The 18,981-nt window shown below is 41.4% G+C and overlaps 1 protein-coding gene across 4 annotated transcripts in view; it reads right to left on the reverse strand.

Moving 5' to 3' along the window:
* The window catches only part of CEP112 (centrosomal protein 112), a 155,433-nt gene that overhangs the window by 13,998 nt on the left and 122,454 nt on the right, over positions 1-18,981 (reverse strand). For all 4 annotated transcript variants that reach the window (XM_051797644.1, XM_051797643.1, XM_051797642.1 and 1 more), the window contains one exon: positions 2,528-2,617. In XM_051797644.1, coding sequence (XP_051653604.1) covers positions 2,528-2,617 — 90 coding nt within the window. The remainder of the gene's footprint in view (positions 1-2,527; positions 2,618-18,981) is intronic.

Raw genomic sequence — 18,981 nt, forward strand, 5'->3', positions numbered from 1 at the left:
GAAAAATAAAGAGGAGAAAACACAAGTTCAGCCAAGAACATGAAGTATGGGAGTGGAAAAGCTCCATAAAAACAGCTGCTGCTCTCCAGCTGCAGCGCCACACTCGGCTCTGCACAGACAGAGCCCAACGCATTTTCCCCCCTTTATTTATGGGATAGTTTGTCTCTGTCTCTCTGGATAATTATAATAATGAAAGGTTAAGTCTGTGTGATCACCAGAGGGTCACTGTAACAAAGAGTTAAAGCTCTGCAGCTCTGTCAGTCACTCTTGGAGACTGAAGAGTTATAAGGACATTGCACTGAAAAAACAGCCAACATGGAGCACCAAGATACCACCCAACAAGCCATAACGAGAAACAGCTTTTTATTTTTAATTAAAAGCACAACAAGATGTTTTTTCATGTCTCATTCATTTGTTTGTTGTTGTTATAGAATCAAAACACAAGATTTTTCCTTTTAATGAAAAACAGAAGCTGTTTAACCCTCTCTCCTCCTTATTTATAGACATGTAAAAGCTCAGGAAAGTGGCTTTTGTAACAGTGCCAGCACAAATGTCCGTGTTTTATGCAGTTCTGATTCAGGCAATCTTTGGTAAAAGCAGAAAACAAGTTACTGCCTTGAATATTTCAACTCCCTGATCGGCTGATGAGTCGTTAACTACTGTTAACACTTGATGAACATGTTTACAGGTGCCCTGGCCAAACATAATCACTGGAAAAGTGTCAGAGCCAGTCGTTTTTGCATTTTTCCTCTGGAGAGATAAGCAGAACTAATGAATTAACCAGTCATGGAGAAGACACACTAACAACTTTCAAAATGTTTGTCTACAAAACAGACCAAAGCCACCTAAACAAAACCATCCTCAGTGGCTCCAGCTCTTCAGAAGGTCCCAATGGATGAATGGCAGAGCCCAGATCACTGATGAACTTGGACATGAGTGTTACCAAACTCTGCCAACACAACCTTGCAGGGAAAGCTCAGAGATGGACAGTAAACTGTAATTTAAATAACATTTCTGTTCTATCATACTGGGGAACAACATGTTACTGGCTGAGCTCGTCCTTCATTAATTTAGTGTGGACAGGATAGTTCTGTAGGTTGGTTTGGAGCAGATGCTGAGGAAGAGAAAACACTCCGGACTAATCAAAACCTATCTAGGATCTTTCACTTTATCTATCTTTATTATAATCTTATTCATACAGAACTAAGAATTAATGGCCCCTAACTTACGAAAACATCACCCCCTTCTAAAAATAGTTAACAATTCTTTAATTGAAGGTAGAAAGGGGGGACCACCCTGTGGGTCTGCATGTCAGGCCTTCTACCTCTGTATTTCACAAGTCATTTTTTTGGTTTCTTCTTCTGGATCCTCTCTCAAAATGGGTCAGAAAACATCAAAGAAAAACATAAAAAATGGAGAGATTTGGAAGAGGATGTTTCTCATGTGCAGCCAATGCTCTTCCCTGGGAAGGACAAGCACGTCTTAAAAGAGCTAATTGTTCCTCCTCCTTTTCCAGGAGACTCTGAAGCCAAAATGCAAGGCTTGTAGGCCAACTCACTCAACTACACCAAATTCCTCATCAGCTAAAGATGAACTTGGCCCAACATCTGGATTTGGGAGGCAGAGGGGAGAGAGAATGGAACAGTTAATTACTGACACTCTGGAAATATGTGAATGTGAAAGGATTCCCATGTGCAAGTAGGACAGCAACAACCATGGAAAAAATATATGAAATTAATGACCATTAATCTTCTACAACCACCTCACCTTATTATTCCTGCAGGTATGGAGTTAGAAATGCTTTATATAGGATATAAGCTATTGATACTGTTGACTCAGCACCAAATAAAGTTCTCAAATGCTGAAAAACCTGATTTGTATTAGAAATCTATGAAGTCCTGTCTGATTCAGACATTCATCACCTGTATGCTTGCCTGACTATTTCAATTTAATCTGGTTTGAATGCAGATCATTGACCCTCTGTTCCAAAACTAGTCTGTAAACAACATACACTATTTTGCTCAAAGCACACTAAATCTCTGATTCCACTGAAAGTGTCCAGAAAAATTTCAGCACTATTAATCATATGAAATTGTTTACAGACAACATGTTAGGACAATGAATACAGAAGATCAGGAATAAAGATTATTTTTAGCTCAGATACCCATCCAATTATAATTCTCTTCATACAAACCATTAAACAACAGGTTTGAATAGTCTCAGAAACCTCTATTAAAACAGTACAGCCAGCTGAAAATAGTCAGTACAAAATAAATGCATCATTTAGCAGCCAGAAAAGCCGAAATACCAACTTGCAACGGAGAGCAGGAGATAAGCATTTGCCTGAAGGGTTCAGACAGTTTAATTCTCTTTTATTACCAACAAAACAGAAAAGAAAGCTGGCTGAAAAATCTGCAGGGAAATATGTACTTTTTTTTTTTTTTTTGCTCTGAAGGAAGGTATTATCTAAAACCACGGGGCCTCCTTGCCCAAGGGAAGGGGATGGGGAGGGGGCAGCACCCAGTACCTGCTCCTGGGCCTTCAGCTCGTGGCGCTGCAGGTTCCTCTCGGCTGCGTACACCTGACTGCGGTAACTCTCCAGCTCGTCCTGCAAGGCCTGCAACGACACCAAGGGATGCAAAACACACCCTGAGAAACACGGGATGGCAGGAAAACTCACAGGTCACGTCATTGCACCAGCTGATCAATAAGGTGGTGCATGGTGAGGGTGAGTTCCCAGTGGGACTCGGGAGGTGACAGAGTCACTCTGGCCACTCACTGAGTCGATCTGCACAGGTAGGACCATTGAGTTAACAGCAGTTACATCTTAATAGTTCCACTTTATTATAATCTGCAAGGATTCATACTAAAAATGCAATAAATACCCTCAATGATTGGGAGATAAATGGAAGCACTGCAATTGCAACCACGGCATTTGCGAATGTCTCAGAGTTTTGCCGTCGTCTTGTTCAACCCAGGGACAGTTTTGCAGTGTACCAATAATTTTGCCTTTAAGCCAGAAGAATAATCCTCTCTCTGGAAAACAATGCCTGGAATTTGCAGAGAAAATGTATTCCATATTCCTGAAATGGGATGCTGGCCGAGACGAGGGGCTCCCCTCCCGCCCCGCAGTCAAGTCTAGCATCTGATCTACAAATGAGTATAAATGGCAGTGAATAAAAGGAACATTATGATCATGTCACTTTACCACAACTATCCAATCTTTATTTAGTTCAGAAGTAATCACTTCTAAACCAAGCCCATAAAATGCATGGACAAATTTATTTTGTCATTATTGTTCTTCTTATATATTTATTTTTATTACAGCAGTCACTCGGGGCCTTGATCTTTTTGTTATATGCTTAACAAAGGAACAGCGTGCCCCAAGGAACTGATAGTCTATGTTATTTCTAACAGATACACACCAAACAAACAATACAAAGTTTCAAAGATTTTTTTTTTTTTTTGAAAGTTTCCTACTCATTGTTGGATGTTTGAATACACGCTTAACATTTACTTACACATTTACTGAAAGCTTAGTGATGTTGTCAGCTTGAATAAAGGCATTGTTAACTGCAAGTGCTGACTCGAGGCAAAGTGCACAATGTGGAGGGGGGATTGACACCAACACAGAGGCGGCTGCAGCCTCAGAAAGGGAGTATTTTGAGTTATCTTTTGTATGGCAGGAAATGGGGGCATTGATACCCATCAGCTGGGAGAGGCAGGGCTGGACCTGGGAAGGGGCTTGTGCTGGAGATATGCCACTGAGGGAGCCTCCAGTGCTGCTTTTTAAAAAGCTGAGCTGCACCCTTGAATTACAGAATCACAGAATCATTAAGGCTGGAAAAAACCTCCAAAATCATCAAGCCCAACCTCTGACCAATCCCACCATGCCCACTAAGCCATATCCCAAAACGCCACATCTGATCATTTTTTGAACACATCCAGGGCTGGGGACTCCACCACTTCCCTGGGCAGCCCCTTCCAATGCTTGACCACTCTTCCAGTGAAGAAATTTTTCCTAATATCTAACCTGACCCTCCCCTGGTGCCCCTGCCTCTCCCTTGAGAGGACACACCAACGAGCCCACGGACTCAGGGCACTTTGCAGAACGCACCACATGGTTGATGTTTGCTTCCTCCGAGCAGAACACCCCTGAATAACTCAAGATCATTAAAAGTACTCGTGGGGCAAAGATTTAACAGAAAAAAAGCCTTGCTCTTTTCCACAGCACCGAAATACTGTCCTCTCCAATAATTTACAGGATAGAATTGCTATTGAGATAAGAGGACGAGTTATGATAGATCTTGCACGCTGTTTTGAAGTGATGCCAGACATCAACTTTAAAGTCTTATAGCTGTAAGACTATTACATGTTCTGATGCCAAAAATTGTAACCAGACCCAAGTATGAACTTCAAATCTGCCCAGGGACTTTTATGCTATCACAGCTTCTGAGCAGTGCTGAAATCCAGGCTTTGAATGTACAACCCGTGTTCAATACTCAACAAGTCTTGCAGTACCAGGAATTTGCATTAACATAACGAAATATATGTGGGAATTATGTGGGAATTGCAGGCTTTTTGTTTTCTTTTTGTACATCTGATCTCGTGAGGTAAAACACAAACAAGCACACTCTGATTTAAAAACTAAAATGAGCAGGTTACGCAACGTAGAAATGCAATAAGGAGAGGGCTCATTCCATGTATCAGAAATATCACCAAAACCCCAATTAATCTGACAAAAGTGCTGCCATAAGCCCAAAGTGTCCAGACATAACCAGTCCAGGATGACCCTCAGGAACATTCCTGGAGCATGTTTTGGATAAACTACAAAGTACGACCCATCTTCTCCTGCTATTTCAGGATCAGCTTTTAAAAGTGAAAAATAAGGAGGGAGAAAACCTTGCCCCACATCAGTCATCCTTCCCTTGTGCTCAAGAGCAAGTTTGATTCTTTCACAGGACTCTGAAGTCAGTCAAGAGATGGGATGTGTATGTCCAAATGTATGTGTTTACCTACAAACATAATCTGTGCCTGAGAACAGATTTATGTCACACCCAGCACACAGATCTGCAAGTCCTGAGCACAAAACAGGATCTCAGATTGTTCCTGCTCAAAGACAGCAACCACATGGTGGCAAAGAGAACTGGTGCCCTGCTCTTTCCTCCCTTCACTTCTCCCTTTTTACTTTTCTTCTTTACAACAAACATGTTCTTCGGAAGATAAAATGAGCAGTTCCTTTATAAATCTGAGGGTTTGCAACGCATCTGCAAGTGATTTCATTTGGGAAATTCAGATAACACAGCCTTTGTTAGGCTCACCTACCCGAGATGGTGTTTGCCAGCACGGAGCACACGTGTTTTATTTCATTATGAGGGCAGAAAATGTCTTAAATTTAGAAATAAGGTATTTTTACTATGGCATGTAAGTGTAGCAAACTATCAAGTCTTACAGTCATCCATTCACCAGTTGTCCAGACCAGAATATACTGTGAGCTCACAGACTTTTCCAATCACACCATAACTGCCTGTTGGCAGGTTTTGTACTGAAATGGCAAAAAACCCCCCCCAACTAACTCCTCAGATCAATCACAAATACCTCTAACTAGACACTTTTTGGCCTATTGCTGCATTGCACACATTCCATGAGTAATTAATGTTCATTTGGCTATTCCAGCTTTTCTATCAGCACAATGACAGGAAAAGTAAAACCAAAAGATCAGCATTTGATCAAGGCTGTGCCAAAAAGCAAAAGTAAAATCAAAATCTCAGGGTTGCTGTAGATTCCTGCATATGATTAAGCTCTGAGAAGAGTAATTAGAACTAAGCAAGCTTGTTGCCCATTAATTTCCTAGGAGGAATTACGATGGATGTCACGGATAATGCACCTTTTTAGAGATCCCATTGAAAGTTGGCTCTATTGTCAAAAAGCTTCATATGCAGTGGCCAGAGCCTGAATGCTGATGGCTATTCCTGAAGCTCCCAGCACTCCCAAATCTTCTTCTGAATCAGACAGGGAAGCTTTTGCCACGTAGAAAACTCTTAAAAACAGAAGAGAACTTACCCCAGTACATCCAAGAACATCTCTTTTGTAAAACTAACCAATGTTTTGTTCTGTTTAGAAATGCATTTTTTTATTCTACAGCTTCAAAGTGTCACTTTTTGCCCAAAGACTAACAGAACTTATGATTAATAACTGCTGAGATGAAGAAAAACGGATTAAAAAATAAAAGTCCAGGCCAATTTTTAAGCGTCAGAGGCTTTTTTTTTTTCCCTTGAATGGAAACCAAAACTTATTTAGTTAAATTTTTCCAGGTACAGAATGAATCCCTGTCCCTCAGCTGTGCTAAGTTGACTTGCATCACTGTTACACAGTATTTTTTTTTTCAGTTAAACGGGCTTTCAAATGCCATGTAAACATGTTTGCTGTTGAATGGCTACACCATACCTGACCTTGGAAGTGCTTTGTGTTGGCCAGAGAACAAAGAAATGAAATGTTTTGCTTTCCAGCCCAGATATCCTACACTTTGAAAAGCCCTTAAAAATGTAAATGAGATAATAAGCTCCCCTGCAACAATGTGGGTGAATTACAGCTGTAGAAAGGGCACATTCATTTGATTTATTCCTAAAAATGGAAAGGATCCTAAAATAAAATCATATTGTTTTGGTCGCACGCAGCACTGAGAGGCACGAGAAGGATGGAAGAGAAGAGTCATGGCTTGGAGAACACACCACTGGAATATTACAGGCAGATTTTGGGACCTGAAGTGGAGTTTGTGGAAGAGTCCATCACAGGCACTGTGGTGCAGGAGACGTTGGGAACCAGCTGATGTGGGAGGAGAAAGGAACGTCCCGAACTGCATCTCTGGGTAGGCACTTTTCCCCTCCTTTTATTCCATCCCGGGTTGATTATCACCAGAAAAAGGTTTAATGAAGATTATTTCGACCCCAACTCTGCTCATGGGAGGCTGGAGCCCTTTGGAGACACGTGGAGCTGGTGCACGTGGAGTTGGGAGTGGGGCTCCCAGAGGTGCTGGGATGATGCAGAGGACCAGAAGAATTCAGAGGGACACCTGGGGGAGACTGAGGCTGTGAAAAAGGGTGGTTTTTTTAAAAAAAACCAACTTGTAAAGCATATACTTTTGACAAGGAGCCCTAGAGAGACAAAAAGGTACGATGGCAGCATGACAAAATCTCTAATCGAGGCAGGAATTAACTTTTGGTGTTTGTTGCAGGGCTTAATCTAAATCAGCTAAAAGCTGGGAAGAGAAAGAGTCCTAAGAACCACAGGAACAAGTATGAACCGGGAATGTAGGAAGGATTTAGTCTCTAATATATGAAAACTGATTTGATTATTTAACCACAGAATGTTTTTTTTAAAAAGGGTTGGATTCCCTGAAAGGAAATTCAGTTCTGAAGAATTACATAAACAGAAATAATTACTATTTTTAACTTCTTGGTATTGATTATTACTGTGAAGATACTGTATTTACAAATAATGATGTTTTGCTTCTTTGACCTGAAATAATTTCCTACTTTTGGTGTGCTCCTGAGAGTAGACAGGACTTGATTCCTGATTCCATCACACCAATGGCAAGTCTGGGGTCACAATCATTCACTTCTCTGGTCTGAGGGTTAAATAAATAAGTGATAATTACAAAGGAAGGAAAATTTTCTAAAAACCATTAAATACCAATGTATTTTCACTTTGAAACAGAGAGTGCCAGCAGGAAAGTTGCTGCTCAACCTGATCAGATCATGCCAGATAATGGCAGAGTCTTTTTTTGATATCAATATATAATTATATATATATATATATATATATATTTATATATATATACCAGCAACTCCACACACATGGATGTACATCTGTATCAAGAAAAGCCCTCAATATTTATGACCAGTGCAGAGTAAAGCTGCAACTAAAGGTAGTAAGAGTTAGCACTTTTCATCTTCAAAGAATTTTTCAAATGTTACCAAATTAATATAATTAGTTAATGAAAGATGCAGTAATAAAAGCTACCATAATTACCTACTGTAGTCTTAATTATCTCCTTACTAATGCCCACAGAAGAAGGCTTCCACTTTACATCCTCAAAACATGTGCCAAGAATAATTTTGAATACAGGTCTCTCTTTAAGTGCCTTCTAAATTCAAATTACATCCATTGATGTGTCTTCTCTCCCCGTTCATGAGAAGAAAACCTCTGGAACTTTGGAGAAAAAAAAAAAAGCCATGTGAATGTTAATAAAAATTAAAGCAAATTTAGTTCCAGGAATACATATGGAGATGCTTTAAAATGTTGTCATTAAAACACTCAATCTTCAGCACCTTTATCTCTCCTTGAAGCTGGAATTATGGGCTGTCTGGGCAAAAACTTCTCCTTTACACTAGGTGGTCTCACAACTCAGAACCAGGTAAAACTCTATCCAAAGGAAGCAGGCCAAAAATCCCACCAGAATTTATCACAGAATTTTCAAAGTAATCATTATTTTTCCTAAAATATTTTACATAAATACATTTTTTCTGGGTTTGCTACAACCATAAACAAATTGGGCAAGTATATCCATGAAGAGCACTGATGCAATGCCACGAGTCAGAGCAAAGCAAGGGCATTTTAAAAAGTGAAATGCTGATGCTTGAGCCAAATTTTTGGTGCATCCTCAACGCTTTTTGGGTTTTCCTGGAGCGTTTGCCCACTGACACTGCTCTCCAGCAGCAAACGTCTGCACTCAAGGTCTCTCTTGTTTTTGGTGTAAAGCAAAGGAAATCTTCTGGTTTTAACCTAATACATATGTCTGCTGCTCACATATGGCAAAATTCCTTTCTGGTGGGAACTTTTTTGCTGTTGTTGCAACACACTATATATCCAAGAAGTCTCCTTTGATGTTGAACTATTGCTCCACTACTCATTATGCTACTGATTCAATATGAAAGGCCAAATTTCTGTGGTTTCTGTTAAAACAATAGCTTTGTTTTTGCAAACAAAGTTTTCCACAACCTACATGCAGGGGCCAGCATCACTGCACCAGAACAGAAAATCTCTTATTTCATACTGAAAATACTTAGGCTGTTTAATAACACAAATTATTCTTCTGTCCTATAGGTACATTACAATTACTATTATGACTGTAGAGAGCATTTATGCTTTATTGCTCCTCAGGAACAGAAATTAAAACACCTTAAGCAATATTTGACATCTCTCCTTCCTATTTTATTCTGCTTTTCACTGACCTCCCAGCCTGTTGCCATCAGTCCAACTTCATGACCTGGGTGAAGTTGCCAACACTGGGTGGGGGAAAGGAGAAGACCTGACAGGTCCAATCTGCAGAGTGTCCTGCTGTGCAATGACAGAACAACAAATCTGGGAATCCCTAGGCCTAATATTTAATTTTATCCACTAAACACCATTTCATGGAGAGTAAATGTGAAATTACAACACAGAATGAAAATGTGAATGGCAATACCTCTGTAAATCTGTCCCTACAAGAGGTGGTTGCCCATTTTCTGCTGCCATTATGGAAAAAAAGCTTTCCTTGGTCAGGGATCAGATAAAAGGCATAACTTCCAAAGGTACAGGATTCATCAATTCCCACTTGGAATAATGTGAACTTCCACATACAGGGCACGTTTGGAAGTTTGCTCACTTTGCTGACACTTCTAAATGGGAACGGAGACGTTGCAAAACCACCCAAGGTGGGGGTTTTGCACCAGTCTATTGCTTCAGGGATTTGCCAGTAGGAGATGCCCTTGGGAAGCACAACAAATCCTTCCCTTGAGGGACTGTGGGAAGAAAGAAAAGGATTCGGGAAGGAAAGGAATAATTTGACTGCAGGAACAAAACCAAGTCTCTCTGTCAGTAGTGAAAAAAACGTATTTAACGTAAGAGAAACATCTATACAAACATTTTCTAGTGTGGTTCTAACACAAGTTATTTCCATTTTTCACAATTTATAGTCAGTAGATGATATACCTTGGATCATCAGCATTAGCTCCTGAGCAGTCCCATAACACTTTCACATCAGACTTCATCAGGATCTGGGTGTTTTGGAGATTCCCTGAGCACTGTTAGGATTGTTAACATGACTGTTTTTTCCCTGCTTTGCTCCCATAAGATACAGATGCATTTTCTGTAAATATCTAATTGAGTTGACCGAAGTTTTATGATCATTTTTCTGCGAAGTCTTGAACCATATTAGAAAGAAGCCCCTCCCTGTGAGGGTGGGGAGGCCCTGCACAGGTTGCCCAGAGAAGCTGTTGTTGCCCCATCCCTGGAAGTGTCCAAACCAGGCTGGACGGGGCTTGGAGCAACCTGGAATAGCAGAAGGTGTCCCTGCCCGTGGCAGGGGGAGGAAGGAGATGATCTTTAAGGTCCTTTCCAACCCAAACCAGTCTGGGATTCTATGATTCTAAGATACTTCCCTAAAACTCTTTGATAGCACCAGCAGAGCCATTCATAGGCTTAAAATTAGGCAGGGGCCTAAGCATTTTGCTGAGCCAGGGCTTTACTGCAGGGCATTTTAAACTCAATTCTTTCGAAAGGCAAAGGAAGCCATAAGGCAGAGCAGGTCCTGCAGAGATAACAGTTCAAAGACAACAGCAGCATAAATTGCAAAGTTAGGTATTTTTTTTTTTCAGGGGGAGGCAAGGAAAGCAAAGTTTTTGCTTTGTTCTAGTGGCTCAGGTGATAGGAGAGGGGAGGGAGGCAAGGTTCAAAGAGCTGTAATAAACTGGCTTTCATCTGCTTTTCTCAAGGAGCCACAAAACCCAACAAGCAGTTGCCACATCCAACCATTGCTCTCTCTATGACCAGGATGTTTCGGGGTTGTCACAATGAAGACAGTCAGAAAGCCTGTCAGCTCAGAAGGTTTACTCTGATATTTACCTGGAGCATTCAGTGCTTTGCTCCAGTGCTGCTTTCCCTTTTTCCAGTCTCCATGAGTGTCATGGTCCAGAGCAGGGGCAGAGGGCTGCCAAAAGGAGAAAACTGTTCCACTGTTCCCCCCTTTGCCCTCTCTGAGGTGTTGGCAGAAACACCAACGGAGCACATGCACCAGATAAAAGTGAATCTTCTAAACCCAAAGATACCATGACATCTCTAAGCGTACACTTGTGAAGGAGAAGTTCAAAACTCCGTTTTAAACCACTTATGAGAGGATTTACCAAGATTCTGCCTAATGTTGGGCTGACGCTTTGTCAAAAACGTTTATCACGAAGCTTTTGAAGTTTCTCAGCTCTCCCCCCCCCCCCACCCCGAGTTATTAAAACTTGAACTGCAGAGTTTGTTATCAGCCTCGGAGCACACGTAAAATACATCAGGTATTTTTAAAGTCAACCTTTCAGTCCGATTTTGAGGCTATTATAGCAAATAGAACATTCCCAATCAGGTTAACGTCTGACAGATAGCGCCGAGCGGGCGGAACTGCTGCGCCCGATTGATCCCCGAGACAATCTTCATTTCCTAATTTGCTTTTTATTAAACACTTTGCAATCAAAGGGAGCAGCAAGGAGCCTGCCATTCTCTGAGCTGGTTTCCTGTGAAGACCTGAGGTCGCCTTCAACATGTTTGAGACGACTTCTTGAATTTCTGATGCTCTGCCGCAACAACGTCTGAAACGTCACGTCAGTGAAAAACTGCCACTGTGAACACAAATTAACCAGTGACACATCTGGTTTTGTTGCTTGCTGTATATTCCTAACAACGGTTCCGTGAAAACAAACATCAGGGGTTCGAGCAGAATCTCCTGCAATGATTTAGAGGAGCCACGATAAAGCAGATTTATCAATCGCTCGCTCAACAATGCAATCTTCTCCCTGCCCAGGGCTTCATTCCCAACCAAGTTTATCACCAAACTGCCACTTTAAGTGGGTGCTCGGATACTTTACACCTGGAGCCAGCCCAGAGGTTCCAGCAGACCCCTGGTGCTCTGCAAATGTCTCCTTAAGATGCATTCCTCCTCACAGAGGCACGAAGACCTGGAAATATAAACACTCTTAACAGGTTTTACAAAGCCTCTTATTTTGTTATTCTCTTTTAAAAAAGAAATATGAAAGGCTGAGGTATTTCTAATCGATAGGCTAATCTGATTCCCAGTAAGAACGAAAGAAAAACTATTTATTTTGTGCAATGAAGTGCTCAGTATTGCTGGAATCCTCCCTTTACATAAAACAACACATGTCCTCTTGCATGCAGGCACACAAAAAGAAATCTAATAATGTCTTTCTACCTTTCAAAGTAACCTTAATCAACAACATTAACTCTCAAGGCAAACCACTGCTTTTTGAACTGAACAAGAGCGAGCTTGACTCAACACACGTAAGATGTGAGAGGCAGCAAAGTAATATCTGCTAAAATTATGTCTGGAAGCCAAAAATGGGATGATTCTTGACAGGGGAGGACGCACAGTTGGAAACTTGGAAATTCTTTAATTCAAAGTCTTTAATGACCTCCAACCCAATTACATTTGCAACAAGACATGACAATGCAGTTGCTCCTATTTAAAAGTATGTGTGAAAACTGAGCATTTTTGAAGCTCGATTCTTGGTTGTTTTTTTTTTTTTAATTTTTTAATCGTGTCGAGATGAAGCTCATTTACTTAAAAAGAAAAAAAAAAGAAACAGAACGTCCTCTGCAGCTGGTCAAACAGATTACGAAACTCTAATCTCACTTGCCTGAGGAAAACCAAAACTGTTTTTTCAAGTATCTATTTTATAGAGCATTAGCTTTATACTTTCTTTAAAAGAGGCATTAACACAACTGATCAGAACATCCCAGAATGTTTCTGATCTCGTTAATCATGTGACATTATGATGGAGATTCTTGCTGTCATAATGCCAATGGTTCTAAACACTTCTAAAATCCTTTAAGTTCTTTTTTTTTTTTTTTTCAAAATTAGACATGGGTAAGATCTATTTCAGCTTCTTCAGAAGTTTTTCCCTTCCATTTTAGAGCTCTAGAAAACTAGTACAGAATATTTTACATAGACAGGCATATACTCACATAGCAAGGAACAATGTCAGGCTCCATGGCCTATTTAAATGTTTCTGTTAGGTTTTTATTCAATATATTTTACTCTGATTCCTGCAAAACTTGTTTCTGGGAGTACCCACCACCCTGTTTCCTTAGGTCTAATGTAACATTTATTGCTGAACTGGAATCATCAATAAAAAAATCAGAATTTGTCTAGTTTAAATTATTGTCTACACTTTCCTTAAAAAAAAACCCCAAACCTGTTTAAACATTCAAGCCCTACTTGTTGCACCTCTGAGGACCAATGTATGTTGGACAAACTTCCAGCAGGTCTGAGCCCCTCCAAGTCAGCCCTGGTAGGATCAGACTGAGGATTCCTGGGAGAGATTCCCAGAAACTGTACAGTGGGAATGTTTTGCCTTAGACCATCACGAGCGCTGAGGGCACAAGGACTTGGAGAGCAACACAAAGATCCACAGCCCAAAAAGCCCTGGAAGACTATTAAAAAAAAAGGAACAACTCCCTCAAACTGTATCTTCTGGAGAATGGGTGAGTATAATGAGGAAATGTCCCTAAATCTTCAGCCTGTTCTTCTACTCCATCCTGGGCTTCTTTTATCAGATACCATGTCCCAGAGGACAGACAGACAGACTCCACTTTGACCCATTGTGGCCATTTCTATTCTCCCCGAGTCAAAACAATTCTTGTAGTTTATCTTCTACAGGATTCTGAGGTTTTGAATGATGAATGTCAAACCTTGGTATCCACTTCAGCCATCATCCAAAATGCTCTGAACAAGAAAAATAACCCAGTTGGTGCCTTTCTGTTTCAGGAACCTGTTTCCACATCTAAAAGACAGCAGGGTCTTTTCATTTTCCCTTTCTTTTTAAATATATGTAAACAGCTCCATATATTCTTACGTGGATGACATTTTTAAAATGCAAAAGCATTAAAAAAATAACAGAAAACAGACCAGGTTCTCAAGTGCCACCAGTTTCTCATTTGTGCAGCTACAAACTAGTGTTGCTCATCTGACCTAGAGAGTGCCAGGGGCAGAGCTTGTCAGCTACTTCATGCATCTCAAAAACTTTCCCTTATCACAACTGAGACATAAACTGCAGGAAAAACATTATATGGCACAGAGTGAAAAAAAACCCTAAAAATTCTGGTATTGGTCCTCTGCTGAGACAGGTTTTGCAAACAGCAAGATGGATGGAGAAAGAACATCAGCCTCCTCACACCCACCATGAAGGCTCAGTTAGAGACACAAATGCTGGCAAGTCAGCACACAGCAACACCAGACTTGATCTGCAAATGCACATGTCCATGCAATGGTTTTCAGACTGACACAAACATTAAGCAGAAGTGATGTGTTACTCTGGTAAGAGGAAGAAAACAGTCCACCAGGTATGAGTTGCTCCTTGGAGCTCAGAGCACAGCTGTGGTCAAAGGTGTTCCCAGAGAGACAATTAAAATCCACTGATACGATTCAAATTGTTAACAGCCTTCAGTAAGTGCTGCTTTACCTTGCTGAATTACAAGTGCAAGACTGGAAGGAAAATGAATTATATTAACATTAGAAACAAAAATAAGAGGAATTTAAATATACAGCATATACAGCTTTTTTTCTGAGACCAGAGAGGGTCAATGCACAACTTCGATTTGTCCTTCCAGCTGCCTGCAGAGCTCTGGCTTGGCCCAGTGGTGCAGGTGTTTCTGCAGGTATCTAACATTTGGTAGCCTGAATTTTGATTTATACAGTTCCATTCTGCCACTCCCAGGCTTCTCAGTAAGCAAACAAACTCACTTTTCATGTTTGGTTTTCCCGTTTGTACTTTTACCCTTCCTTACACAACAAACTTGGAAGGGAGCAGAGCAGGGAGAGAGCACCTGGAGCAGCAGGTTGGACACTCCTGTGGGCTTCATCCTTCCCTGAGTGGGCACATCCTCTCCCCGGGTCTCCTCCAGGTTAGATCCTGGTGGTGGAAGGGTGGGCACAGGGTGAGAAGGGCAACAGGATTGAAAAGGCCAAGCTGGACCACGGCACCACAGGTGGGAACTCCTGCAAGTCCCTGGGCACTCACGCAGAAAACAGAAAGGAAAATGTTACAGCACTTCAGGATTGAAGGTCTCTTCAACAATTCTAAGAGAGAGAACAACCTTCCACTGAAATGGAAGTTGTGCCCCTGAGACAGGGACGCTCAGGAGCCTGGATGGTTGGACTCAGTGATCTTGGAAGTATTTTCCAACCTTAATGATTCTGTGGGTCTATGAATTCTGGACTAGCACTGCTGCCCACTGGGTAAGTGCACAAATGCTGTGTTTTCCCAAACCACAGGATATCTGCATGAAGTTTAGGTGCTGACATGTCCTAACTAATTATTTTCCTGGAAAAGGGGCTGTTTTGTTTTTCCCTGATCTGATTCTAGAAGAACTTGCACTCACCCCTTTTTGTTTCGGAAAATGCTCTGATTTCAGAGCATTTTCAGGACAGGATGAGTGATGCTCTCCTTCCTCCCCACACCAAGCGTTGTTCCTCTGGGATGGTGTGAATTGTAAGAGCAAACCCCAGGGCAAAACTGAGCTGGGACTTCCTGGCAGATCTCAAAAGGGAAGTGAACGGGGCACTGCATGTTTTGTCTTCTAAGGCCAACATGGACTGGTTTGAAATCCATGATCTCATGCCACGCTGGGCCAGGAAAATGGCATATTCAGGGCATAGGTTTCCAGCATAAAATACAAGTGAGGTGATCTGATGTGACTCTGTTCACCTGCCAACAGCCCTGGCAGAAAAATAAACAGGTTCTGGAGATGAGCTGCTGCTGGAGGCAAAGTAGGAACCATTAGAAGAGCTGCCCTGACCTGTGAGGAACTGGTCTTTTTGCTTTGAACTTCAGCAAATCTTAATGAATTCTTCATAATTGGCAATCCAGGGTTTTCACTGAGGATATATTTCTCTCGAGGTGCCAAATGCAGGAGACATATTCAACACCAGCAACACAAATTTTGGGTCTCCCAGGTGGTTGTCCAGGCTGGTGAAGGCAGTTCCAACACCACTGCAGATAACTCTTCGTGTTGTATTATTAAATCATATTGATTTCATTGAAGTTATTGACTTCAGGGCTGTGAAAGCTTGAACTAAAAATAAGCAGAGACAGTTTTAGTAAAAGAAGAAGATAAAAAGTGGTTGTGCTGGAGGAGTAAGGTTTTTGATGTGCTTGACTCATCCCAGCTTTACTGCTCTTCCAGTCCTCTGTTATCTGGCAGTTTTGGAGGGGATGTTGCCAAGAAGTTCATTTAAAGTCCTAAACTTTATCCTGTAGGTGACACTTATTTCAGTTTCCTGAGAATAAATTTCATAGACAGACCCCTGAAGAGGAAAACAGGTGAACTCTCTTTGCTCCATAAAACAGTCAAACTACTTGGAGAGGCCAAAGATACAAAAGTACTGATGCCTGCCCAGAAATGCTTAAGAAAAAGCTTCAGCCATGAGGTTCACAGTTTTCTTTACAAGCTTCAGCCTCAAGTCCTCAGTCTTCTTCATGCATGTTTTCAAGAAATATTTACTGTATCAAATTCTGTTCATCAGGATTCATCAGAGAATCAACACAAAATGGTGCATAAATCAGTAAAAAATAAACTACTCCCAGAAAGGCACCCCAAACTCCAGTGCAAGAGGGAGTATGCACATTAAATGCACATTGAATGCAACATCCACGTGCAAAAGGCTCAAAGAATAAAGCATATTTTCAATAAAACTAATCTAGTTTTCCACCTTTTTATATAGACATGTACAGTATGAAAACAGAGATGGGTTCCTTGGGCTGCAAGGGAACAAGGTGCACTAACAGAAGATATTCACTGTACAGGTTGCAAAGGGAAAGGGAGCAGAGCACCACGCACAGAATAGACTTTCTTCTGCTTCTGGATTCTTGTGCTATTTTGGCTGCCAATAGTACACAAAATTTCCACTGAAGGGCAAGTCAAACCAATTTCCCTGAGGACGGAGGCATCCAAAAACTCACTGAGGTTATTCTATTAGTGCCTACGCGTTCCTTAAGCGGATGAACGGCTTCACTTTGAATCCATGTCAAACCACAAGAACTGGCTGATAATAACATTCAATTAAAACAATCTCGTTCTCCTAGAAAAAAAGAAATTGGCTGAGAGCTACATCTCCCATTTTCCAGCTGGGCACAATGGGGAGATTGATGCTGGAAGGAAACGGGATAGGTTTGTATCGAGGATCCGACGGGTCAGGTTTGGTGACAGCATTTGTAGGTTTAACCTCTTACACAAATCTGTGAGATGAGAAAGCCACTTCTGCTGAGCACACAACTGTGAGAAAGTCAGAGCTGGAACTGCAAATACCCGAGTTGTGCTAATTAGGGAGATGTTTTGAAAAGCCCAAACTTTACACTCGACGCGTATTTGTACCTTTTGATGTCGTACTTGGGGCTGCTTCACACTCCAGGCTTACTAAGAAAAGCAGAAGCTGTTCCCCTGCTCAGCTCCCGGGGTGACTTTGCCATCTGATCTACTGAATACACAGATAAAAGTCCCTGCATACTTTTTTCCCTTTCAAGTACAGTACTGTAACTTGGAAAGTTCTTTTATTCTCAACTCCACTGACGCAAGAAAAGTGGCAGAAATATGGCAGCTTTGGCTGCTTTCCTTTAGTAGCTCTTTGTAACTAATCTTTTAATACTAAGAAAACAATAGGTATTTTCATTTTGCACGGGAAAAAAAACCACTGCTGTTACAGAAAATTAAGGCAATGCCTTTCAAAAACTCTAAGAGTGCTACAGACCACTTGATACTTCTGCTACCCTGCCTTTAAATATTGGTAAATAGTTACCATGCACAGGTATCACATTCACCAGGTTTCTCTTGTTACGCTCAAGAAAAGGCCAACTATTATGAAAATGGTAAGTTTAACAAAGATATTTCTATTTCCCTGCGATCTGCCATTCAAAAGTGTTAGCCAGTCATTTCTCAAAAAAACACTCTGATATTTGATCTTCTTGAGTTTCAGTTACACACGAGGCTGGAGAGCCAGCAGAAAGTTCTAAATGGAATCTGAAGATTTCTAAAGTCAACACTCATTTTGGCAAGAGTGCTTTAATGCATAAAGCTGAAATCCTCAGTGACTCTCTCCTGCTGATATCCCTGCACCACGACCAGCACACAAACCCAAAAGCAAACCTATAGCAGAACACTCGGTTTTGCAAAATAAAAAAAAAAGGTTGACACAAATCCTGGAAGTCGCGTAGGCACAGTGGGATCACCCGGGGCAATCTGGGGGATATTCCAGCCCACTCCTGGGATGAGTAAGGAAGATATCTAAGGGAAGTAGATGTTGATAATAGAGCAGGCCCACATCCCCCAAAAATCTCTGCTTGCCAAACCGGTGTTGCCGTGCCAGGCTTTAAAAACCCTTCAGAGCAGAGCTATAAATGTTTGCGGCCCGCGGAAGGTTCGCTTTGAAGGCGCCGTTTTCCCCGGCAAACCTTTTGTTGGTTGAATCCACGGTTCACACATATTGTGTTTCCACCTCCACGGCTGCAGGAGCCCTGCAGTCAAGGCTGTTCCAGGAGCAGGGAAGGAGGCTGCGTTCCAGGAACTCACTGGAACTGGAACAAAGAACAGCCCTTGGAAAGCCTACACAGCCCTGCGCAGACTGTTTTACAGATGCCCTGTCTTTGGATGACATTAGACACTTGGTTTTATCTTTATCTTTTTTCTTTTTTTTTTTTTCTTTTCTCTCCAGTAAAGTGCCAGACTTTGGAGCACAGGCTCTTCCTCCCAGGCACTCTGCCTCCTAACTTCTGGGTATCTCCCCACCTCTGCCTTTTTAAGCACCACTTTCTCCTCCACATAAAAAGCCCCGTGCTCTTCGGAGAGTGAAACGTCCCTGAAATGCAGCAGTAAACTCTAAGCATCAGAGCAGCCTTAAAACAGCTAATTTCCACTTTCTTATACCAGAGTTATAAATATGGTCTGCTCTTCTTT

Source organism: Manacus candei, unplaced genomic scaffold, assembly GCF_025592945.1.
Source record: "Manacus candei isolate 608988 ecotype Guabito, Panama unplaced genomic scaffold, ASM2559294v1 h1tg000047l, whole genome shotgun sequence".
Lineage (NCBI taxonomy): Eukaryota > Metazoa > Chordata > Aves > Passeriformes > Pipridae > Manacus > Manacus candei.